General features: G+C 43.3%; 1 protein-coding gene, 5 non-coding genes and 1 pseudogene across 6 annotated transcripts; 4 read left to right on the top strand and 3 right to left on the bottom strand.

Moving 5' to 3' along the window:
- Positions 1-205: 205 nt before the first annotated feature.
- Positions 206-278, bottom strand: Trnar-acg (transfer RNA arginine (anticodon ACG)). Its single transcript has one exon. It is a non-coding gene; the product is annotated as a tRNA-Arg (tRNA).
- Positions 279-4,476: 4,198 nt separating this feature from the next.
- Trnat-agu (transfer RNA threonine (anticodon AGU)) lies at positions 4,477-4,550 on the top strand. The gene has a single exon. It is a non-coding gene; the product is annotated as a tRNA-Thr (tRNA).
- An 877-nt stretch (positions 4,551-5,427) lies between these two features.
- Trnal-cag (transfer RNA leucine (anticodon CAG)) lies at positions 5,428-5,510 on the bottom strand. The gene has a single exon. It is a non-coding gene; the product is annotated as a tRNA-Leu (tRNA).
- A 4,933-nt stretch (positions 5,511-10,443) lies between these two features.
- LOC127229489 (butyrophilin subfamily 1 member A1) lies at positions 10,444-19,430 on the bottom strand. The gene is made up of 8 exons (XM_051194596.1): positions 19,383-19,430; positions 18,568-18,604; positions 17,025-17,375; positions 13,486-13,767; positions 12,473-12,622; positions 11,937-11,957; positions 11,818-11,844; positions 10,444-11,115 (listed from the first exon to the last, which is right to left on the bottom strand). Exons 1-8 carry the CDS (start codon positions 19,428-19,430, stop codon positions 10,451-10,453), a joined length of 1,581 nt encoding a protein of 526 aa, XP_051050553.1. The 3' UTR covers positions 10,444-10,450.
- Positions 15,955-16,026, top strand: Trnae-uuc (transfer RNA glutamic acid (anticodon UUC)). Its single transcript has one exon. It is a non-coding gene; the product is annotated as a tRNA-Glu (tRNA).
- A 457-nt stretch (positions 19,431-19,887) lies between the features above and the next one.
- Trnay-gua (transfer RNA tyrosine (anticodon GUA)) lies at positions 19,888-19,976 on the top strand. Its single transcript is given in 2 exon segments — positions 19,888-19,924; positions 19,941-19,976. It is a non-coding gene; the product is annotated as a tRNA-Tyr (tRNA).
- Positions 19,977-24,606: 4,630 nt separating this feature from the next.
- On the top strand, positions 24,607-25,795 carry LOC127229488 (Y-box-binding protein 1-like; annotated as a pseudogene).
- The last annotated feature ends 102 nt before the right edge of the window (positions 25,796-25,897 follow it).

Genomic DNA, 25,897 nt, shown 5'->3' with positions numbered 1-25,897 from the left:
ATTTGGGCGAGGCTGTGCACAGCAGGAGGCTTATTACGAATTCAAACAGATTGGGTTACAGAGGGAAAAAGGACTCCGAGAAACAACAATAAAAAAGTGGTCTCAGTGTGATCTTACTTATTGTTTTGTTCCAGTATTAGAAATGTATGGATTTTCTTCATTAAATTTCCTTGAAGTCAAGAAAAAGAAAAAACACTATGCATCCCGAGCCAGCCAGGAGTCGAACCTGGAATCTTCTGATCCGTAGTCAGACGCGTTATCCATTGCGCCACTGGCCCTGCACACGTAGTTACTTGGGTGGGGCAGGCAACTAGATACGTGTTCTCAGGTAGACATCACATTGCCCTCCGGGTTTCGGTTTCGTTCAGAAACCTACTATCTTTATTCCCTTCTAGATTCGTTTCTGGCCCCCCCACAAAAAAAAAAAAAAAAAAAAAACCCAAAACACAAAAAAAGAACGGTGGTGATAGGTGTCCCCATGTCGCTTTTCTATTTACGCTTGCATTCATTCAATCAATCAATACTGCTGAATGCACGGTAGATAAAATAGGGAAGAAAACGGATCCTCCCGTGCCCTCTAGAAAACAATATGATAGTTCTGACACAGGCAGTAAAGCTCTAAATCAAACTGTGATGGATATGGAGGGAAAAATAACACAACACGGAAGGAAAGTGGATCATAGCGTGCCCTGATGCCACTGACCTCTAAATATTTACCAAACAAGATGGCAATAGGCAGTCTGCAGGTCTCAGCATGCTGCCTTTCCAGGAACTGTCAATTCTGGTATATATTTGGACAGTCTTTCTAAGCAAAGATAATTTTCATAGATGTGTTTCAATCTTTCTATGTTTTTGAAAAGGCTTCTCTATTAATGCACTGTAAATAAACCAAGGACTGTTAAACAGAATTGAATTGCTTGGTGTTGAGACTATACATGTTGAGACTGGAAAACTAGTTTTGGTTCATACAGTTTCAACAACTCATAATGCACGTAACTGTTTTTTACACCTAAGCATTAACTCTCTTACTTAATTACTCAACTCTCCTAAAAAAAAAAAAAAAAAAAAAATAGGGCTGTTTCTCAACAGGTTTTGGGCACAGACCCCTAAAGTAATTTGGTGCTTTTTTTACTCCATCTCAGAGTGATGTTATTATATATGAAAGAAAAAAAAAAGAAAAGAAAATATTTCAAAAAGAAACCAACTATGTTGAAATGAGTCACCAACACCAAGTCACAGGAGCACATGGTTACACTTGGCAACACTGAAGAGGTGGAGACAAGAGAGTCAGGGTTAAGGTCATCTCCCCATCCTTACTTAGCAACCATCTTTCTACCTGAGACTCTGTCTCCAAACAAACAAACAAACAAACAAGCAAAGCATCTACATTTGTATGCTTGGATTTTCAGTAATGAAGCAAAGTTCAGTGTCTCCAGGTCCTACTTAATCCCATCACACTCTGGGGTGGGGCTAGATCCTAGGGCATCTCTGAAAGCTATCAGGCCAGACATTCTATGTGTCCAGAATGGCTTTAACCCAGGTGGCTGGATGATCTGTGCACATGTCCTGTCTTCTTGTTTTTAACCTATAAAAACTCCCTTCATTTTGCAAAATTTCAAGGCCTTTCCTGACTACCTCAATTTACTGAACCATGTCCACAGCAAGGTATTGTTTTACCTTATTATTTGGGTGAAACTTATTTGGGACGTGTGTGTGTGTGTGTGTGTGTGTGTGTGTGTGTGTGTGTGTGTGAGAAAGAGAGAGAGAGAGAGTTCCAGTTTCCAGTCAGTGACTGTATTAGGCAGAGAAAGCAAATCTAGAAGAGTACATTATTGACTGCCTTCCATGACTGTAGGATTAACACTTCTGCAGCCTGTCTACTGAGTAGCCTGGCCTCTTTGTGAACCCACCATGACAAGTTACCGCTGTGATGAGCTCTTTCCCTCTGTGTCTCAATGTACTGTCCTTTGGTTTTGCTCCAAGGCATAAGGGAAGCTGTTCCCCCCCTCTCCCTCACCCCCTGTCTTCTTTTCTTTAATGTGAACAGTATGTTACACAAGGCTCTGTCTTGTCTCCAGTCTCACATGTATGGAGCAGAGTAATTATGAAGTTTCTATGAACCTGCCTCCCTAGTCCATAGTGGAGGCTGCAGGAAAATAACATCCACTCCCGTATTTCTGTTGCTTGGTTGTTCGTTTTGATTTTTTTGAGACAGGATCTCCTATGTTGCAAAACCAACCTCATGTTCTCTGTAGCTGAAGATGACTTTGAACCTCTCACCCTCCTGTCTTCACTTCCCAAATGCTAAGATTATAATATGAGCCCAATTCACACATGTCTGTAAAGGGTTAACCAAAGTTTTGTTATCTTCCAGGAATTCCAGGCTCAACAATTTCTTTTTTTTTAATATTTATTTATGTATACGTTGTTCTGTCCATATATATGCCTGCATGCCAGAAGAAGGCACCAGATCTCATTATAGATGGTTGTGAGCCACCATGTAGTTGCTGGGAATTGAAATCAGGACCTCTGGAAGTGCTCTTAACCATTGAGCAACCTCTCCAGCCCCCGCTCAACAATTTCTTGACTTCTTAGAAATTCCATGCAAATGTCACCAGCTTCAGTCAAAGGAAAAATACAAACCAAACCAAACCAAACACATTTTAGTCATCTGGCATCTGCCACATTTTGGTTAAAGCTATATCGTATGACTGAGCCTTTGAACTCACCATTAACAACATGATGGCTAATGGTAAGATTAAAAATTGGGGCTTGGAAAGATGACTCAGCAGTTAAGAGTGAGTACTGCTCTCTCAAAGGAATTTAGTTCAATCCCCAAGGTAGGCAGCTCACAACTGCCTGGAGCTCCAGCTCCAGGGGATTTAATTCCTCAGGCACCAGCATTCAAGCAAGCACACACATACACACAATAAGACATTTAAAAATACCATGAAGGAAACAGGTGCTTATTTCACCAAGTCCATAGATTCAGAAATAGAGTTCGTGTTCATAAATCATCTAATGAAAGTAAGACCCTAATGAAAGTAAGCACTCACAGACTTTCACTGTGACTCACCTTTGTCGTCCAATGGCTGCCTGTTTTACAGTGTGACAAATCCTTCAACTATTAACACAGTTTAAAATATTGAAATGTTGAATTTAGCATCGTCCCTGGGACAATATGTATCCTGAAATCCAACCAGCTGTAACTGCAGGTATCATTTGTGGTGAAATATTACTTATGATTAAAGCATGCCCGAGGATTCAGAAAACAAAGTCAGCCACAAGCCATAGAAGCCAGACACACACCTTTAATCCCAGCAGCCAGAAACTAGGAGGTGGTGGTACACACCTTTAATCCTAGGACTCAGGATTAAGAGGTAGACAGATCCAAGGCCACCCAGATCTACATAATAGTGAATCAGTCTAAAAGAGAAATATAGTTCACACCTTTAATCCCAGCATTAAGGAAGCATATAAAACAGAAACAAGGTCTCAGAGAGGCATTCATTCTCCAGCCACACCGAGGAGAGGGTACAGTCTGAGGCTTGGTGAGAGAGAGCTGTTGCAGACAGGATCAGCCCATTCAGCCTGAGGTAGAGGTAAGAGGCCAGTGGCCAGCTGCTTTGCTTTAATAAATCATAAATAATGTATCACTACAATCATTTGTGAAGTTACTTTCACAATGATGACAAGTTTGTAAACTGTTCGAATTATACTTCAAGGGTGAATTTATTTGAACAGAGAACTGAGTAGATTGGAAGCAGGCACAAACACATAGCTCCGGGAACAATACAGAAAAAAAATGTCTTTACTCGGCCTTTTGTCAAACAACACCCTTTGGGCAACCATAAGAAGGCTTTCCTTCCAAAGCTGTTGAACACCGGTCTCTCCTTTACGCCTTTCCAAGAACAGGCTGTTGATTATGAAGACTTAAATTTTTAAGGCTGGTATCTGGAATTCTTTTCTTTAATTTTAGAGCAAAGAAGGTAGATAAAACCTAAATTTACAAGGGGGTGGGAGAAGGTGGGGACAATGAAAGGATGATCAAAATCTTAAATATCAGCTTAACTTAAAAATCATAAAATAAAAAAGCGTGCTTGTTGCATGGAGCATTTGGCGTCTGGGAACATAAGTGTAACACACACACACCACTTTGAACGCCCCGCCTACTCGCGTTTCATTAATGCCTGGGTGGTACTTTGATCTTCGTGTTGATGAGGGGCAGAGGTCTTACATTTCGAGGTAGCTTCCTTCCTGCGCATCCAGCCTGCACCCGTGCTTCTCCCAACCCACCCGTACCAGGACTCAGTCTTCTTGCAGCTGAGCGGTTTCTTTGTTCTTTGACGAGGAGCCGAGACTATTTTTAAGATTCGAAAAACTGCGTGGACCATCGTCAATAAGAAGTCTGAAACTACACAACAAAAGCAAGGTTCATTCCTTTTCTTTGTTGATTTGAAGCCGGAGACGCGTGCCGGCTCCGTGGCTTAGCTGGTTAAAGCGCCTGTCTAGTAAACAGGAGATCCTGGGTTCGAATCCCAGCGGGGCCTTTTTGTGGCTTTTCCCCCCGGTGTTCTGGTTTGTTCAAGTCTAACACCAAAATCATCTTTATGTACTTACTACACGCACTTCACGAAAGTATTTATGCAAATTGACAAGTGGGCTCTAAAGCTAAAATTATTTCTTTAAGGACAAATCTATTTCCTAGTGTTCCTATAATTTTGTCCCACGTACTACTCCCCTGCCACACCCCAATAAAAACACAAAAATTACCAGGAAATGCAGACAGAAAACAAACAAAACTCTGCAAGAACTGCAAAACCTGAAACACAGAGACCTGAAGAAGACTTAGGAATGGGGAGTCTTCCCCAAAATTCTGCAGTGTGAAGAAACTGAGACGTCTGAAAAAAAGAAAGGGAAAAAAATGTGCTTTCACTCTTAGCTGAGTGCTCTCTTCAAGCTCACTGTTGTAGCTGACAATCCCCTACTCACTTCCCAAGATCCAGCTCCCAGCATGTAGCACAGAAAATTCCACATACCTGGCTGTTTGCTTTTGTGGAAGCAGAGAACCAGCTACTCTGAGGGACAGCACCCACTGTATTGTAAGCGGCAATGACTGTAAGAAGGGAAATTCTCTGATTCATTAGATTTTTTTCTGTCTGCCCACAAACCCCTTTCTTCTTCCTAAAAGTAAAAAATACCCCTTAGTTCCGGCACACCGCGGTCTCTTGCCTCATCTGCACCAGGCTTACTGCAGAAACAGAGCACGTGTGTAACCATTTTTATATGGCGGAACTAATAGAAAGCTCAAAGGCTATCTTGCAAGATAGAGTAAGAGAGAAAAAAACTATATATATATACTTACTAAAGAAGGGAAGGGCAAAGCAAAACGAAATTAAATATGAAGAAATTGTGAAAACAGTAAGCTGTCAGGAGTGGGATTCGAACCCACGCCTCCAGGGGAGACTGCGACCTGAACGCAGCGCCTTAGACCGCTCGGCCATCCTGACTCACTGGAGACGGAGGGTGCCAGCTTTTGTTTCTATCTTTTCCAAATTGCCATTTGTCACGTTCTGCTCTCCTTCACTGCAGGTTTGAAAATGTTTCAGTTATGAAGTGTAGTATTTGTTGTAGTTAGATAAACTGCGACAACAATCAACCGCTGGGCTGTCTGCAGCGTGGTCTGCTGCGGGTCCTCAGGGGCTGAGAGACAAAACAAAACCGAAAACCAGCAATCTTTCCTCTTCTAAACCTACTAATACACTTTATAGCGATCCTCGACAATAGCGGATTTTCCAAACGCAGATCAAGGCCAGGGACGACCTATGTCTGTACTGTCAGCCTGGATGGGATCCCTAGAAGCTGAAAGGCCGTTCTGGCCCTGGCGCCTTTGGAAACTGCGCCACCCAACTCTACCACCACCCCTGGTTTTAGTTTTTGAGATTTAAGAGTCTTCTGTAGTCCAATCCGGCCTCAGCTTCTGGAGCGCTGGAACTACAGGCTTGAATTATCGTGTCTAGTTCAGAAACTGCTTTTTCTCTATTCCTTCCCCCCCCCCCTTATTTTTGGACAGCTTCTAGTGTTTAAATGTCATTGACAAACCACTGCTTAATCACTTACACTTTGAGTAAAATGTCCAGCTCCAGATATCCAAGTATATGCCGGTGTTCAGCCGCACCCAGACCTACTAAATCAGAAATCTTGCTGTTTAAAAACAAGAATACGATTAATAACAATGTGTCACATACTTGACAGTTGCTGAAAGATTTTAAAGGTTCTCACAACAGAAGTATGTGAGGTAACAAACAGGTTTGTAACTTCATTCAGCTTTTCCACAACGTTCCATATATCAGAACATTTTTGTACACCATAAATATATATAACCCTGACCTGTGAATTTTAGACAAGTTGAGGTGATAAATGCGCTATATTGTGGGTTTTACAAGCCCTCCACACGATTGTGAGAGCCATGGCTTAAATAAAAAATAGTATTTCTGTAATTCTTAGAGAGACTCCCCCAATAGTAACAGAAAGTAGGGAAAGCTCATAGGTAATGCTTTTGGTAACCCTCTAGGATAACAATGTTCTCCTGACCAATTAAATCAGAATGTTTTGTCTGGGAGTGTCACCTAATGACAGCATTTTAAAATTATTATTATTGACAGGAACGCTCGATGTCACCCTGGCGTGTGACTGAGTTTTTAAGGGACCCTCATTACCTGAAGAACTAAAGCATTCAGATTTGAGAGCATGGTTTTTCAGGGTTAAGTTTTAGTGAAAGCCTGAATCTTTATTTTAAGGATGAGGGTATAGCCACATTCCTAACAACGTTCAAGACAGTATGGAACCAGACTCTGATCCAAATTATGCTTGTGTTTTGTTCTGAGGCAAGGTCTCATAAGCTCAGGCTGGATTTAAACTACACGAGTAGCTGAGGATGTTGTTGAACTCTTGATCTTCCTGCCTCTACCTCCCAAGTGCTGGAAGTATAGATGTACACTACCACTTCCAATTTAGTTTGGTTCTTTTTAAAGGCTGCTGTTACTGTAAAAATAAGGTGACTTTGTTGGTGACTAACCCTCTTCATCACTCAGTCATGGTGTGATGTAAAGAGGCTAAGAGACTAAAACTGCAGCACCCTGAGTCAGCACACAAAGTCCCCTAAGACTGTTTAGTACACCCTCAGACCACTTTCCTTGAATACAAAGGGAAGTAGAGGCAGAGCTGATTGGGATCTGAGAGATCTTTTCTTCACCCACCTCCTTTTGATAGGGCCTTAAAACTTATTATGTAGGTCAAGTTGTCACTGAATTTGTGGCCCTCCCAACTCAGTCTCCAGAGTGCTGATATTGCAAGTGTGTTCCACCGGGCCCAATTCCGAGACCCCTTTTCTTTCTAATCTTAGAGATACAGTTTCATATATTTGGTGTGAGATTTATTCAGTGTGAGATTTTACAAATACATATTAGAATATACATCCTACATTAAACACAGTAATGTAATTGTCTACCTTTCCTAGGCTTTTAACATTTTAAACTACATTTATTCATATGTATAGTGTACTGTGTATGTATATGGGTGAATGTGTTCTTATACAAAGTGGGTATCAGAGGACAATCCATCCCACCAGGTGGGTCCCTGGGATGTTTTGGCAAGCAAGTGTCTTTATCTGGTAAATCATCTCACCAGCCCTCCAATGCACTTTTTAAAATAGTTTATTTAAATTTATTTTATGTGTATTGATGTGAAAGTGTCAGATCCCCTGGAACTGGAGTTAAAAACAGTTTCCAGCTGCCACATGGATGCTGGGAATTGAACCTAGGTCCTCTGGAAGAGCAGTGAGTGCTCTCAACCACCGAGCCCTCTCTCCAGCCCCCTCTTCAAAGCATTAAACTATGTTTTCTGTGAATTTTTACAAGTAAAATTTGAATACAAATGGACACATTTATTTATGTATTTATTGATTGAGATAGTGTGTTGCTATATAGCCTACGCTGACCTCTGAACTGACTATGTAGTCCAGACTGCCTTCAAATGTGACAATTCTCTTGCCTCTATCTTCTGAGTTCTGGGAGTACACATATGTGTCACAGTGCTCAACTAAAATTCATTCTTTTAAAGCAAAGATAAAATATACTTTCCAGGAGTACAGTAAGAGAGAAGCTACAGAGGACGGCTGGTGGAGGAAAAGAAAGAGAAGAAAGTTGCTGTGAGGTGATAGAGGAAAAAGCCTGTGATGGTCTGAATGTGTCCCCCAATTTTCATGTGTCAGAGATTTAATTGTCAGTGATATATTGGGGGTGGTACTAGATATGGAACAAAAGATTGCTGGGAGCTGTACCCTCTTGGTTCTTCTGAGGAAGTCATGAGGGTTACTCACCAACACAAGTGCCTTACTGGGATGGAAATGAAACCAGGCTGAGAGCAGGGAGCTTTCAGTGCTGTGATCTTTTTGAATGCAACCTGATCCCTGTGAGTAGCTGCTATCCCTGTCCTGGTGAAGCTCTCTTGCCGGCCCAGGCCTGGGGTCACACACATCAGCAGGCAGTGGTCCCCGGGCAGCTTTCAGTCCTGTTTCACTTTAATCCAGTCCTTCTTACAGGGATAAACAAAGGGAAGTCCAGAGGCCGCCTTCAGCAATCAGACTTTATTTGTTTGTTTGTTTGTTTGTTTGTTTGTTTGACAAAACCCATTAGAAATACATTAGAAATGGAAGCGTTTGGATGCACGCACAGGCCATCGGCAAAACAAATCCCAAACCAATAGGAGGACACAGGAGCAGACACAAATGGAAACAAACTGCCCAGCTGTGTTGAGCAGCGTCATGGTGCAACACCGGGGATCCTAACGCAAAACAGAATTCAGGAAGACTGAGTAGGCTACACTAAGCAACAGCACAGTGTGGAAAAGAATGGCAGTAGAAGGGAACTGAAGGTGCCTGTGAAGTGGTTGGACAGCAATGAAGGCTGAGGGAACACGCAGCTGAGACAGACAAAAAATAACGATGTTATCTCAGCAGGCTGAAACAAAACTGTTGGATTTGCTAGGCATGGTAGACATGGCTGTAATTCCAGCACTTGGAAGGTGAGGGCAAGAGGATCAGGAAAACAAGATCAGTCTGAGCTACATAGTAAACCTCTGTCTACACACACACACACACACACACACACACACACACACACACACACCCTAGTGGAGTCAATAAAGTAAGGTTGGACTGACTTTCAGGAGATGGAAAAAGAGGACACATAAAGAAGAGCGGGGCCTGACGCACTCGTATATGACCTGGCAAGTTTGTTTGAAGTTTTCTCCTCTAGCATAACCCTGTCTGGGTCTCTAGCCCTGCCCTTCCCCACTCCTCTCTGTCCCTGCCTGGCTTGCTCACAGTTCTACTTCCAAACAAGCAGGGCCAGTCTCCTCTATCCCATAGATCATGATTTAGAAAATTTAAGATACACTGTTCAAGACACATCCTGAAAGAGAGGACACAAAAGCTTAAGAGCCGGAGGATAGTGAGAATGGCAGGGAAATGCTCCCTTTTGGCACTGTAGTTTCCTGAACTGCACAAAACTGGCTCTGGCAACAGTTAGCCACGCTAGGGGCCCTACCCGTCCCAGCTGAACTATTTATTATTAGATACTGATAGATTGTGGGAAGAGGGGGGAATCATTGTATTCTGCTATACCTGTCCTCTTAAGCCCACCAAACTTCAGTGGACAGCTCCAAATCTGTGTTCCCTGGATAGCTCTGGTTAAACTCAGTGTGGATAGCTCTGGTTAAACTCAGTGTGTCGTTTGAAGCAAGCAGCAGGTATTGATAAAAGGAGGGGAGGGAAATAAGACAGAATAGAGAAGTGTGATAGTAATTAGAGTGCATTATATAATACAGATATGAAGTTTTTAAAAATTTAATTAATAAAAATATTTTGAGATATAGTCCTGAAAACCCCTAGGGACAGGACAAGTGTACCTAGTTGGACCAAGTTCCTTCGTTTGCTTCTGTCATGTCTTTCCCAAATTTCTTTATGGGATTTTTAGCCTAAGATCTCCCTTTCCCAGCTTCCTGGTTTGGTTTGGTTTTCCCCTTGCCGAACTAAATCTGTCGTTCCACATCCCCTATTCCAAATGTTGCTACCACAATTTCATGACAACCTAGTTGTCTCTAGGTCTCTTAAGGGATTGTGCCGAGTCTTTCTATGTAGGCTCTGATCTGAAGGGATATGGGCATTAGAAATAGTTTAGGAATCACCTCTCAATCTCCCCAGTATTGATACAGAAACAAATTAGGAAAGCCTCTCTCCCTGCTTTCTCTAGGAGCAGCATACCACCTTCCCAAGGTGAATTAATCACCACGACCAGAAAGAAACTGGACTGCAGGAAGCTAGCAACTGAAGCTCCGGAGTGTGAGAGAGTAGTCACAGGAAAGGAAACTCATGGAGCTGGAATGTTCATTAAGGTACCACTGGGCTAGGTGAGAAAGGTATCAGTTTAGAATGGAGAGTATCTGTTTCTCCAGAAGCAGAGCCTTCCCTCAGTGGCGACAAGGGAATGGTGTCCTGGACATTAGCAATGACGGTGATTTTCTCAGGTCCATTGGCAGTTGGACAGATGGTCAGAGGCTTTTTACCACAGGACCACAGGCAAAAGAAGGGACGGAGAGGGCCCGAGAAAGAGGCGCTAGGGAAAGTGTAGATAAGAGTGCCATCACTCATGTTGTAGAAGGAAATGTCTCCTGATTCATAGTCCAGAAAAACCCCAACCCGGCGAGGAGGTGCTGCTAACCGGAGAGGGGTCCGGAGTGGGGTGAGGGCCCAGTACCCATTTCCATATAACTCCACAGCCCAGAACCCATTATCAGGAGTCATGGGGTCAAATCCTTTCTTCGCCACATTCTCCCTACACACACCAATGGCCCAGTCAGTTCTATCTCCCACCTCCACCTCCCAGTAATGTCTCCCTGAAGTGAAGGTCTCTCGGCCTAACACACAGGGCCAGGAGTCAAATCTCTCTGGTCTATCAGGCAAGATCTGACGCGAGTCTTCCAGGCGCACTGATTTTGAATCCTCATACAGAAAGAGGTGGGGGTGTGCTGTGTCTGGATCTAGAGTCACGTTAACTGGAGGCAAAGAGAGAGAAAGAGCATCAGCAAATGTATGATGGTACTTGGCCTATCCCCTTCCTGAATACATGGAGCAGAGTTGTAGGAGCTGATGAATGCCTGTAGTAGGAGAGCTGTCTGGCCACTCACTGTCCTCATCTCCAGACCCACCTCTCACTGGCAGCTGAGTACCTAATGGGATATTGTCAAAGGAGTTTTCTGTTAGTCATCTTCTGTGGTCCGTTGGAGGCCTCACAGAAAGTGCTGAGGCCATTCACTCTCTGTAAGGAGTATGGTTTTTCGTCCGCTGCCTGGTCTTGTCCCACTGCCATGCCAGCCCCAAATAATACACAGAGACTCTGTATTTGATACAATGCTGTTGGCCCGGTTACTTGTTTCTTATCCGCTAGCTCTGTCTTAATTATTAGCCCATTTCTATTTATTTCCACGTGGTCTTACCAGAGAGAGGCGGCTGGCGGTTTTACCTTCTCCAGACTCTCCATCTTGACTCTTTTATTATTCTGTTTCTTTTCTATTTTTTGAGACAGGGTTTCTCTGTGTGTCTCTTATCTGTCCTGGAATTTACTCTGCAACTGTCACCTTCTCCCTTTCCTATCCTGCCACTAAAAAGGATATTTATGTTTCTTGTGTTCAAGCCCCACAGGTCTTTGACTCGGGAGGTTGGGTTTCAAAGGCAAGGAAGAGCTCAGAACCACTGACCTTCATGCAATTCGGTCTTTTTACACCCTGCAGTGTGAAAAAAAAGTGAGATTGTCAGTGGTGCCCTAAAAGATGGGAAGGACAAAATCTTGTGGGTCCAAAACTAGAAGATAACTTACTGAGTTCCTCCAGAAGTCTCTCTGGAAAACAAACAAACTTATTTCAGTGTTTTTTGTTTTTTGTTGCCCCCCCCCAAATAGGCAAGCTGAAGGAGGAAGAATGAGAGACACATAAAAACACTATTTAATCCATGGTGACCCAGTGACAAAGACACTGCCAGCAAACCAGGAACAGAAACGCTGCCAGCAAAAACAGAATGTTTCTAAGAGATAGCCTGGAAGTTCCTCCTGGTTTAGGACTAGATCTCAATCATAAGATTCTTCCTGGGAAACAGGGTTAGAATTGGCCAGAGGGCCTGCAGCCAGGTTGTGAGAGGACATAAGGTAGAAAATAACAATGACAGGTGATTTTGACTCTGCCTACGTCACTCAAATTTCCTTCATGATAGGTACCTGTATTTTAGAAGGCTTATAACTCCTTCCAACTTCAGAATTCTAAAGTCCAACATTTTCCTGTTGGAAGTCATCTGAACAGGCCCGAATCCCACCTCCCCTGGAAGCTGTGACAAGAAACCCTTGTGGGTACTGTGACTTACCTTTTGAGCCAAACTCACTCTTCTGCCCTCTGGATCTTTCCTTGTATAGTCTCCAAGTGAAAAATATGGACCCAATGGTGAGAAATCCTAAGGCCAATATGATGATAGCCACAGCTACTATCCAAGGAATTAGCCTTGGCATAAAGGGAGCTAAACAAAAAACAACAAACAAAACAAAAAAAAAAATATAACAAGAAGGACATTGTTTGGGAAACTTATGAATTTCAGTTTCTCCCCTGGTATCAAAGGAGGATAGAGATCGGGAAGCCTTCCACCTCCCACAGCAAGAATTGCTCCTTCATGCTAAGTTCTTCCAAAAGATTTGATTCTGGCAAAAGCAAGTATTCAAGAGTCATCTAGGCCAGAACACATGAAATACAAATCTAATGGGCCCCTTGGTGTTACAGAAACCCCTTGTTAACTACTGCTGAGGTGGTGGAGGTAAAGGAAGAATGACCACATGCATGACAGAATAAGACTTGTTGGCCAATAAACAAGGAATGATTCCTGCTAAACCAGAGGTAATAACTAGGGAACGATGAGAGAGCTTGCTTCCTGAAGGAACTTGGCAGCTTATATGGCTCTCGGGTGTGGGATGAGGAAGAGAGGTGAGGTTCACGGAGGCCACAGTCAAATCAGAGAAGTAATTTAGTCTCTACTGAAGAAGACAGGTCCAGTCAAGAAGGCCCCCAGGGAAAAAGTTTCTCTGACTCACCCATTTATCCTAAAATTAAGCTCTGGAATTGTTATGAGATTGGCATGGGATGGGGTTGTATGCAGTTCCAGAACCTAGTACCTCACGGATGCTACAAGCTCTCCCTCACTGAGATATAGTTCAAACCTTCGGTATTGTTATTCTAATGAAGTTGAGAGGGCTCTCCTCAGGTCAACAGGCAAGAGCTATGAGGGAAGATGCAGACAGCTCTGCCTTGAAGTCCCTTCTGAGCAGGACCCCAGGTCATATTGTCCCGAGTCTCTTGTCAACATGGCAGTCCAATATTCGTTCCACTGACCTGGTATAGAGATCTCTACTTCCTTCTCCTGGCCGAGGAGGAAATTCTGGATGCTACAGGACACATTCTTTATGGAGTTGTCTGTGATGATCACTGAAGCTGCCACAGTGAACAGGCCTTCCTCGTCATCATTCCTGGACTCTGCAGTGAATGGAAGTCTGTCCCCCGAGGGAGTTCTCCACTGCACTTTCGGTTCTGGGAACCAGCCTGAGGAGGTGCATTCCAGTTGGATCTGTCCATTCTCTTTAACTTCCATACTGATGTGAGGATCAGAGCCCAGAGCTATGGAGAAAGAAGCCAACCTTCATCATTCAATGGGTACTTTCCTGGGAGCATGATAATCTTAGTTTGAGAAAGACAGAGGAGGCAAAAGTGGACAAGGAATAGATGTGATTCCTCTAGTCCTTCTGTGTAAAGACTGAAGAACCAATAAAAATAATTTCAAGTATCAATGAAAATAAAAATATTGGGATCAAGCCCTTCCACATGAGTGTGAGCAAAAGTCTGATGGATAGACAAAGGGTAATTGTCCAACCATCAGGAGCAGCATGTACAATGGCTAAGAGGTGGTTTAGGAGTTCCAGAGTCAAGAAAGAGCTCTGTAGTTAGAAGTACATTTCATGATTTGAGGGAATGAGACAGCTATTTTTAGAAATTTTAGGATTGGATATAAAAGTATTCTCCTTTTTAGACAGTCTTATGTAGCCCAGGCTGACCTCAAACTCATTATGCTGCTGAAGATAACCTTGAACTTCTGATGCTCTTGCCTCCCAAGTGCTGGTATTACAAGCAGATGCCACCACAATTTTCATACTGTGCTGGAGATCCCACCCAGGGCTTTGTGCATGCTGAGCAAGAACTCTACCAACCATACCTCTAGTCCCCCAAACACTATATATGTATGTGTATATATGTATATGCATACATATACATACATACATACATACACAGACATACATATTCAAGACAGGGTTTCTCTGTATAGCCTTGGCTGTCCTGGAACTCACTCTACAGACCATTTTGGCCTCAAACTCAGAGTTCCACCTGCCTCTGTCTCCCGAGTGCTGGGATTAAAGGTGGGAGCTACTACCACCCACCTCCAAAACACTATAGTTTTGAGAACAGGCTTTGAAGGTCCCCCCCCCCCTTTGAGGTTTGTAGTTGATAATTTAACTTTCTTTTACCTAGGATGCTGACTCAGGGATTTTCTTAAATAGTTTCAACCTCATCTTTCTTCACACAATTATGCCCTAACAAAAATCAACATAGGACCAGGTTTGGGGACACACAATTATAATCCCAGCCCTCAGAAGGTGAAGGGAGAAGGATCACGAGTTCAAAGCCAGCCTCTGCTACATGAATTTAAGACCATATCTCAAAAAGCAGCAGTGTGTGTGATGACGCAGGCCTTTTAATCTCAGTATTGAAGAGGAAGAAGCAGGTGGATCTCTATGAGTTCTAGGCCAGCCTGGTCTGCATGCCAAAGCTACATAGTAAGATTCTGTCACAAAACAACAAGAAAAATTCAGCAACAACAAAGTAGACATAAAGCTACTTTCCCCATCTGTTTAGTCTAATTTTTTTCCTTCCCCCCTCTTCCCCTTTATCCCTGTCTCCTGCTCCCCTCTCTCCTGCAGAGAATCCTCATTAATCACCACCTCTACAACTATCCATATTCCAAACCAGTGTGTATGAAAATGTAAATTCGTTTAATGAAAATGGCCATCACTTAAAAGTGTTAGCACCCATAAAAGGTAATAACACAACTTTTTGTGTGTGTTATTTTTAGAGACAGGGTTTCTCTGCATAGCCCTAGATGTTCTGGAACTCACTCTGTAGACCAGGCTGGTCCTGAACTCTAGAGATCCTCCTACCTCTGCCTCCCTGCTCCTCCATCATCCGGCTTCGTTTTGTTTTGTGATTTGTTGTTTGTTTTTCCAGACAGGGCTTCTCTCTGCCCTAGAACTCATTTTTCTTTGTAAACCAGGTTGGCCTCGAACTCCGAGATCCTCCCAAAACTAGGATTAAAGGCGGACACCAACAATGACCCGCTAAGTATAGTTTTATGTCATCAAATATCTGGGTGGATTTTCTTTATTTGAGACTGGATTTTGTGTAACGGATTTGAAGTCCTAATCTTACTGTTTTCACCTCGCAATTGCTAGAATTACATAGGCTGTTATTTCATCCAGTTTAAACACACACACACACACACACACACACACACACACACACACACGGTTATATATGTAAACAATTTTTAAGATGCACTTCCCTAAAATGGCATGAGAGTTATATGTGGTGCATTAAATATGGCAAACCATGGCAACGTACTTTTGGGTTGGGGAAAGAGTTAAGTTTGTAAAAGTACTTTCGCTTTCCAGCACCTAGAGAAAGTATGGTGTACATACACATGTCCATAATCGTGTACTTAGGAGGAGGAGACAAGAAGAAAGCAAGTACAACATCTCCCACATGGTCTAGCGGTTAGGATTCCTGGTTTTCACCCAGGCGGCCCGGGTTCGACTCCCGGTGTGGGAATGTTTCCCTTTTGAGCAGGATGATTCTGGCACTTGACTAAAAAGGCCTTTAAAGCGTTCTTAAGCTGCTTCCCTCGAAGGTAGTAATTTAAATAAGTGAACAAACAATAAGTCAAGGAAGGCAATGTATGTGTAATTACACATGTCAACCTAAGGCATAGTAGAATTCCTTTGAAAGTATATAATGTTTCCACCATTGACAAAGTACTTTGTACTTCTTAGATAATAAGTGATTAATAATAAGCTATTTCGTTTTTGGACATAGCTTACTGGTTTCACTGGAAATATGGAGTGGACGGTTTGTTTGACTCTGATCTCTAGCATGCAAGGGAGTCGGAACTCAGGTATTTCCTTGTCATCTCGGGAGCGGGGGAGGGAGGGAGAGAAGGGAGGAGAAGAAGGAGAGAGAATATGAGTGAAAGCAAAACCTTTTGGGGGGGTGGATAAAGAACATTAGAAATGCACCGCACTCTATAAGGCTAGGGTGTCAATCAATCCTTAGGCACTAATACACGAAGCTGCTCAGAGCATCTGAGACTCTCACCACAGCCTTACATAAACCTGAACACATGCACAATTTAAACCAGTTCTGGGAAGTGATCCAGTGAATTATGGTGTACTTTGTAAAAGAATGTAATAGCCAGAAGCGGTGGTGCACACCTGTAATCCCAGCACTGTAAAAGTAGAAGCGGGGGGGGGGGGACTGCCAGAGCTATATAGCAGATATTGTCTCAAAAACTAAATTAAGAATGCTACATATTTCTCGGAGGAGGAAATGTAGAGGAGAAAGTGCGGAAGATAATTAAAATGAGGTATCCTCAGGAACCCCGTCTCGCTCTGCACCCCTCCCCACCCCCTTAGCTGAGACTCTTCCCATTCATTTTCCACTTTGTGCCGGCCTCCCTTCTTCAGCCTCAAAGTGATTTGGAGAATGAACCCGGTGGTTCAAGTGACCGTCGGCGCCAAGTGACTTGGCGACGCAGCCCACTGTGTACCCACCAGCCACTTTGAGATGCGCAGCGGCCTCCTCGGAATTGCCATTATCTTTGAAAGAGCACCGGTACTCCCCCTGGTCCGAGATCCTGACACCTCGGATCCGTAGAGTAGCGTGGCCATCCGGGAGCCCATCGGTCACTAACGTCACCCTCCCGCGGTACTCGGTCATCTGCTCGCCCTCCTGCTCCTGGCCAGCCTGATAAAGAAGCACCGCTGGCGACCTAGTCTGTCGAAACCACCGCAGCTCCTCCACGTGCTCCGCGCTCGCGTTTGTGGAGAAGAGACAGGTCAGCTCCACATCTGAGCCCACTAGGGCCAGCACTGGCTCCTGAGCTGCGATTACATCGAAGGGAGCTGCCAGAACAAATAGGGTCAGATGAGACGATGGGATGAGATGGAGGACTACAGAACAGGCTTCTGGTTAAGAGAGCTCAAGCGTTTCAGACTGTGTCTCACAAATCCCAAACTGGCTTGCATGCAGCTCACTGTGCGGCCTTGATTCTCTTGCCCTCAACTCTCAACTAGCTTTGCAGGTGATCGCCACACCCAGAGTTCCAATTCCTTTGGTTTAAAGAAAAAAAATACTAGGATCTCCCTATGTAACCCCAGCTGGCCTGGCTCTCCTTATGCAGACCAGACTGTTTTTGAATCCAGAAAGATCTATTTCTGTCTTCTTAGTGCTGGGGGACTGCAGGCACGCACTACCACCCGGGTGCATTTACTTTGATCCGCTCAAGTCTGGTGGAGGTCCCCACTTGAAGACAAACTGGCTCCCTGACATTTTAAGTACCTTCCAACCTTGCAAGAAAGAGATGGCTAGAACAGAGACATACCTGAATCCAGCCTGGGCAGCTGCAGGACCAGGAGGGTAAGGAGACAAGCCAAGAGGCAGGGGTTGGGGGAAACTGCCATCTCCAACCTTTCTGGGGCAACGGGCTGCTGCCGGAGTCACCAGGAGCTTCAGGCTGGGAGTTAAATGGTCAGGGGGTAACTATTGGCTCGGCAAGCGCCATACTCTCCACCAGTTCTTTCCAACCTGGAGGGCTCTGTATCTCCCCGGCATGGTGTCAGCCCATGCACACCCTTCTCTAAGTCTGGTCAGGCGTGCACGAAAACAGCAAACCCATCCTACAGCCGTCAGTGGTCCCCAGAAGGGAGCTCTGAAGCACAGCAGCAGATAAATAAAGAAATGTTGGAATCTCTGCATTTACAAGAATAAGGAGGAGGAAGAGGAGAAAAAGAAGAAATGAAATAAAATCGTATTGAGTAGAATTGAGCTATCTTAATACAGATAACGACATGGGGGTAGAGATTGATAACATGAAATAGAGGAGAGAGTTAAAAATGGCAAGTGGTGTTTCACATCCGTAAGCCCAGCACCCTAGGATCTCTGAGTTCCATAGTGAGCTACATGCAGTCCTACCTGGTCTAGAGAGAAGAGAGTGGCAGACCTTAAGAGCTTGAGGAACAGAATGTCTAGCACAAAGAACATGGACAAAGAGCAATGTTATTCTGTGCCTCGCTGAGCTGAGAGCAAAGCACCTACCGCCTTCGATGGCCACGGAGGAAAAAAGGAGCACGAACTAGAGTGACCAAGGGAAAAAGTCGCTTATGGCCCCAGGGCCTAAGTTAGAGCCAGCAGAAGGAGGTTGTGTGCTGTTAAGGAAGCCTGCCCCTAGGTGGCCAAGTGTATTTGCTAAGGAAAAAAAAAAAAGTTCTCCAAAGAGCTGAACTATGGATTGATTGGTGGTCTGGTGATTCGGATTCATCTCTAAGAAAACAGTATATGCAATTGAAGAGCTGGACTGTTATAGGAACTAGGGACAAAAAGACAGAAATCCCGAGTAACTAAAATGAGACATGAGGTCATCTGCCAGTAAATTTACCTCTGTATCTTCAGTTCATTTTACATTGAAAATGACATTAATCCCAGTGTGGTAACTCGCCCAAGTAAGTTCAGGACTCAGGAGGCAGGAGGATCATTGTAAGTTTCAGGCCAGCCTGGGCTACATAGAAAGATGGAGGCTTGCAAGAGCTGTTTGAACAAAACAGAAGAGAATTGAGTTTTTTGTGTCTTTTATGGTTGTGGGGTTTTGTTGTCGTTGTTTGTTTGTAGAAAAAGACTAGTACTAGTAATACCTTGTTTGAATTATACTGAGTAAGGACGCATTTGGAAGAGTAATTGAAGCAAAGCAGATAAAAGAATAGGAGCCCCTAAAGTACATTGCTTTGGCATTACATTTGTGAATAATTACAGGGTTGAGGCCACAATGACTCCAAAGCTCTATCGTTGATTTTTTTTTTATTCCAGACATTCTCAGGAGTTGCTGTGCCGGTGGCAGCACTCCACTGGATACCCACCTTCAAAGTGGTACAACTGCACAGCTTCCCCCTGCCAAAGTTACGCATGACATCAGCAATTCCTTATTTTGTTTTGAATTTCCATTTATTACAGGAAAAAAAATGGGAAAATGAAGGAAAACAATTTTATAAGCAAACTGACCATGAATACATCAATTAATCACAGCTGACATTTATTGTTCTGTTACTTATTTTATATTCGTGTACATCATAGAGATGATCAGTAAGTTTTCCTGAATGATTCAAAGCATTGCTTAAAAAAGTATTTAACTGCCAAGATTGTGGGATGTTTGGTGTTTTTTTTTTTTTCTATTATAAATAATGCTCTTGGCATGTGGTAGAGTGCCTACTTAGCATGCACGAAGACCTGAGTTTAAAATCAGGCAAGATGGCTCATACTGATCCCAAGTGGAAGCAGAAAGATCAAAAGTTTAAAACTATTCACAAATGCAGATTTCGAGCCACCTAAGGTATTTGAAACGTTATTAGAACTTGCATATGCTATCCTTCGATAGCTCAGTTGGTAGAGCGGAGGACTGTAGATAGTTCATTCTGGCCATCCTTAGGTCGCTGGTTCGAATCCGGCTCGAAGGACAAGTATTTTGTGACTCAGATTCCCAGGATACAGGATGGACTAGAGCCTATGGAAATGTGAGATTTATTAGATTGTTATTACTATTATTATCAAGCCTTTCTATGATAGCAAAGGCTGGTCATTTCTCGTTGTCCAGTCCAATTGCTGTCTTCTCTGGACAGGGCTTCGTGATTCTTATTGGTCTGTGTGGGTATTTTAAAAATTAAAGTTAATAAATGTATTATACTTGGAGTCGGGAGATGTCTCAGCAGTTAATAACACTGGCTGCTCTTGCAGAGGGCCCAGGTTCAGTTCCCAGCACCTACCTGATACAACTGTGACTAAAGTTCCCGGGGCCTCTTGGGATACCCCCACACACATGACTGACATATGGGCATATACATAAATTAAAAATAAATTAAAAACAATTTTTAAAATAACTGCTTTATGTTTTTTAACAAAATTCCTTCTCAGTTTTATTTTTCTTTTAATTATTATGATTAAGTTCAAGGCTAGCTACCCCAGTTGGCCTACTGGACTGCCAGGATGTGGGTTGTTCCCAAGGACAAATCAAGTTACACTACTTTTTGCTTAAAATTCTCTGCATGTTAGGAACTGGCAAGAGGACTTAGAAGTCAACAATCCCTGTATGTCTGATTGTCAATCAGAAATGACACAGTCATCTTGTTCATATCTATAGGACATGTATATATAGGATATGTATGTTATCTGAATTCTTGCCTCATCAGTTGTGTTTTAAAATGATTTATACAACACATTTAAATGTTGCATGCTGGCTTAGCAGATTGGAGGATAAAGATATTATCTGTTGGGCTGGATAGATGTTTCAGCAGTTAACATGAACTGCTTCTGTAAGGACCTGTGTTGAGTGGCCCATGACCATCTGTAACTCTAGCTCCCAGAGCTCCAATATCCTCTTTGGACCCCTTGAGCATCTGTACTCCTGTGCACAAACCCACACTTGGGCATACACATGCACACACAATTAAAAACAATAAAAATAAATCTTTAAAAAAATATTACTGCCAGGCAGTGGTGGCCCAACACAAATTGATATGAGATTATTTTGTGTGTTTTTTCCTTCCAGTGTGAGCTGTGTAGATGATAAAGATATCTCAGTGTCAAAAGGTTGGAGAAAAGGAAAGGTCTTTTGTTGTGGGATATTTTGATAGAACTCTGATACTCCTGAGACTGCCCAATAAAGTTATACCTTGAATCAGGGGGGTGGATCCAGTGACTAGCTGACCAGAATTGGTCATAGAGAAGCCCAGCAATGTGGATAGAAAAGACACAGGAAGGAAAGGGTGGGGACTAGAGTCTGAGCTCTCTTGGTTCTGGAACAAGTGAACAGATGTGTCTCTGGGCAAAAGGCAAGGTCAGCTGGTGGCTGCTCAGCCTCTCTGAGCTAGGCAGATTGTCAACCCAGCCTTTGACTTCTGAGTCTTATTGATAAACAGAACTGTAGAGAATTAATTTAAACCTACATACGGAGGTTGTGGCAGAGCCCGGGCTGTGGGCCTGGAAGCTCCTCCAAGTGGCCGCCTAAGTGGCCAGAGGGATGCTGACTGAGGGGTAACAGGCAATAATTAAGATATCAGTAGATTCGTGTGCTGCTGGTAAGCCTACAGAAAAGCATCAGCCTTTCTCTTTTTTCAACACTCTTCCTGCTGTCCCCCAGAAAGCAGGACTTGGAATTGGAGTGGCTACTCAAACCCCACCCCAGATAACAGTGCTTATCTTCACTCTTCCAGAGCAGCCTGCCACTTCTTGCCTGCATGATTAATTCCTCTTCCTCCCTCAAAAGTCACTTCTGCAACTTCTCCTAGAAGCAAACAAATATGACCTTTTTTTTTTTTTTTTTTAATGGAGATGGGAGGGCTGGATCTTATAACCCAAGCTGGACCAAGCACATTATACAGCTGAGTATAATCTTGGAGCGATCCTCCTGCTTCCACCTTTCAAGGCTGCTAGTATGTTGGAGATTGAACTCAAGGCCTCCTGATGCTGAGCACAGTTATATGGCTTCTGTAGGTTTGTTTGTTTGTTTGTTTGTTTGTTTGTTTGTTTTGTCTTACTCTTGTTCAGAATCATCAGGTGATGAAGAAGCAGCCAACTGCAGTTAAACTGAACCATGAGGAAGGACTAGACTGAGCAAGTGCCAAGCAAGTTCTGTGCTCTTAACTGGTTTGCCACTGTCCTTCATGGCTCATTTACACAATTAACACACACTAGGTATCCTTATGGCATTTTGACAATACGATTCTGAAATAATGTTCCTATTTACCAATCGCAAGTAACCTAGGGGAGGGAGAAATGGGTCAGCTAATGTTGTGGTCAACTTTCAAGAGAGAGTTGTAACCTAAAACTTCATAAACAATTATTACTATCTCTTTCCTTTCTGTCCTTATCTGCAAAATGCTGTCAGGCTTTTGTTTGTTTGTTTGCTTGTTTGTTTGTCCTGAGGCTTAGAGATCTTGGCAGGGTGAAGCTCTGCCTCCACATGCAGTGAAGGCACATAGCATGTGTGTTCTACTTCTCTGGCAACAGTGGGGTTGATAAAAGGCTTGTTTGTAGAAAAACGGGGACAGGGAGGACTCAGACTTTTCCAAGCACCCTTCTTAATTTCTCTGGAAAGTGAGCAAGCTTAAAAATCAATTATCAAGTCAGTTAAGTATGTGAACACCAGCTGAGTACATTAAAGATGCATTTCTGGGAATGTGTGCATAAGACTCACAATGAAACAACTGTTCCCTCCTGGGAGTGTCTGCTTATTAATGCATCATGAACATGCTCTATGTCCCAGCTTCGTTCTTAGAAATCCAGGGGAACTTCCTTTTGGCTTCAGATGTCAAGAGTTTACTGTATCTGAGAACTCAGAGTTGGGAGCCAAGTTTGGGGTGGGTGCTGGGAGACTGACCGCCTGTTGCCCAAGGTCCACCACCTGCCCAACTAGGGTTTGTCAGTGGGGCCCAGACTGGAGATACAGTATTTTTCAGATACTCAAATAAAGATGGGATTCTTGGTTTCATGACAGAAAGGAATGAACCAACTTGAAGGAGAATGGAGTTTCTTAGGAAGAGATTTTTAACGTAGATTTAAATTTTTGTTTATTACATTTCTTTTATTTTGATTGATTGATTGATGGGTGTGGCTTTGATTGACTGATTGGTTGATTGATGGGTGGGCCAGATGGCTGTAGGAGCATATGCATATAGAGGTTAGAGGACAACTTTCAGGAATTAGTTCTCTCCTTCATATGGGTCCCAGGGACTGAACTAAGTTGTCAGCCTTAGTGGTGAGTGCCTTTTACGGCTGAGCCTTTAGTATAGAGTTAAGTGCAGGGGATAATAGAAAGAGAGGCACCCAGGGAAAGGAAAAGACACACCCAAATGTGAATGTGGGGATCTCAAGAGAGATTTACATTTACACGTGTTACCAGTAGCCACATAAAATGATTTTAGTGGCTCTCAAGTTACATCTCAAGAGTTGCTAAGAAATTTGTTTTTTCTCTCCTTTTCTCTCTCTCTCTCTCTCTTTGATAAATGAAGTTATAGGTGGCCCCTGTGGTATCTTAGATAGGATTTCCATTTGACAAGGTAAAAGTATGGGATATAAGGTTTGAACAAGGAGCCAAAGGCTTGTCCATTAATATAGATGTGTTTCTTGTGAGGATCTTAGAAAATTGTAGATTTACAGTTGGGAAAAGTCATATATGTCAAGGTCTAAGCATGACACAGGGCTTTTTTTTTTTTTTTTTTTTTATCATCATTCTAACATCTCTGTATAAAGGAAATATGGTCTCTGTGTAGACATTCTTTGCTGCCAGTGTTAACCGTACTGGAGTTCTTGACTCTCAGCTGTCAAGAATAAACCAGACTCTGTGGTGAGAGAAGGCTTACTGCCTTTCCATGGGCATTGGGAGGGGTGGCATGCCCCCCCTTTTTTTTCTTCCCATTTTCTTTGGCTAGGATTCTGGAGGCTGCAACCTGTCCTGTGACTACCAACTGAATTGCTAAACCAACAATTTACTGGGAGATGCTGGGCTGGGGGATGTGAAGTAGAGGTGTGTGTGTGTGTGTGTGTTGGGGTCCATTGTTATTAACTACATTTCATCTTGACTTAAGGACAGAGAGTTCAAACCTATTCAAGATTTAAACAACAGGATTCTTGGCCTAAGGTATAGCTATGGATGTCTTGATCCTCAAGACCAAATTACAGGATGGTTGATTTAGTGTGTGGTGACCAAAATTTTTGGCTACTGGGAAGGTAATTACGTTTGTTCTTTGCATCATGGTAAAGAAGTCTTGTGCCCTCCCTTTTGATTGGGGTATATAAGAGGTATGAATAATAAACTTGGGGCTTTTTACAGTATTCAATGGGAGCCCTCCCAACTCTATCTTCTGTCTCTTGTCTATTTCTTTCCTTATTCTTCACTCCCTTTCTCAGGAACATACAGACAAGCCAGCCAGACATGACAATTGTGTGTGTGTGTGTGTGTGTGTGTGTGTGTGTGTTGGGCAGCTGGAAGAAGCCTTTTGATATGACTATGGTGGAGAGCCCACTGGGCTATGGGGGTTGCTGAGCTCTGGAACTCAAATTGACCAGACCAACAGGACATGCTGGGGCAGTATGTCCTCACCCTATGAGGATCAGGTAGCACAGAACCTTGTGATCATCTCCTGTGAGGGTTTAGTGCCACCTCCAGGTCTCCTCGGAGTATGAACACAATAGCACATGGTCTTCTAGAACCCCAGGAACACCCATTTCCAAGCCTTCTCTCTATATTTCAAGCCTTAGTCTTTCCTATCCAGCTTCTTGGTGAATTGTTTGCTCCAAATGTTATTGACCACCTAAAGCTGAACATTTGCCTTTGATTGTTGTAAGTGTTCCCAGAGACAAGGCTGATCCTGCTGGGTGAGCCCCAAGTCAAATCTGTCAAGGAAGGCCTCCCAAGCATCAGAGCTCAGGATAGAACACAACAGCAGGGCAGACTTCATTGTGTATATGCTTATTGTTTTGAAGTGTAACTTGAAAGTAGTGCTTAAAACACTTAGCATTCATACAGAGACCCAGCAGCAGTACTCAGGGCTGGCACCAAGTTTGACTTCACCCGCAGTGCATTAGGTACCCGGTGGCCTCACATCAGCAGTGCCCCATAGGGGATAAGAAGGTCATTGCAAAGGTTTTGAGAACACTAAAATGGTTCAATGTAAGGAACAGATAGATGATACAAAAGAAAATGTATTTGTACAGGCTGCCATAAAGAATCACCCTGGGAAGTACCCTTGCAGTGTAGGGGATGGAGATACTGCTGGGTTTGATGTTGTTGGAGAAAAGGATGGTGTCTTAGTGTTTCTATTGCTATGAAGGAACACTGTGATCACAGCAAGTTTTATAACGGAAAACATTTAATTGGGGTGGAAGCGTATAGTTCAGAGGTTTAATCCATTATCATCATGACTGGAATCAAGGCAGCATGCAGGCACCACAGATGGCTTGGCAGCATATATTACAGGTCCTGGTGGAATTCCAGTTTAAGAAGGCAGTAAAAATGTAGCTGACCATAACCATCATTGATACTATCCAGTCATAGGGATCATCTTCAAAATCACCAATAGAATCATCAGAATAGTGACAGTGGAGAAAAGAATGAGGGATCCCAGAGAGCTGCAGGTCAGGTTCCCCTTACCACATTCAAAGACCCTATGGGCTATGGCCTCAGTATTCCAGCCCTCTGATGCAGGGAGAAGTGATGGAAGATGATTCTATAGGGGTGGGTCCTCTTGGCCAAAGTCAGCCTAGCCAGGGCTGCAATTAAGAGAACAAGGAAAATCAAGATGAGACCCAAGGTCAAGCAGCCATTTCAGTGTTGGTGTTGATAAACTTTCAATGACCATTGCAAAGGCCAGAGAACCCCAAA

This window comes from Phodopus roborovskii, unplaced genomic scaffold, assembly GCF_943737965.1.
Source record: "Phodopus roborovskii unplaced genomic scaffold, PHOROB, whole genome shotgun sequence".
Lineage (NCBI taxonomy): Eukaryota > Metazoa > Chordata > Mammalia > Rodentia > Cricetidae > Phodopus > Phodopus roborovskii.
This window is presented reverse-complemented; position numbering and strand designations above follow the sequence as displayed.

Coding starts and splice junctions, on each gene's coding strand:
- LOC127229489 (XM_051194596.1), bottom strand. CDS start 19,430: ATGCGTAACTTTGGCAGGGGGAAGCTGTGCAGTTGTACCACTTTGAAG. Junction 11,958..12,472: donor GAGTGAGTTTGGCTCAAAAG/GTAAGTCACAGT, acceptor TTTGTTTTCCAG/AGAGACTTCTGGAGGAACTC. Junction 11,845..11,936: donor GAGACTTCTGGAGGAACTCA/GTAAGTTATCTT, acceptor TTCACACTGCAG/GGTGTAAAAAGACCGAATTG.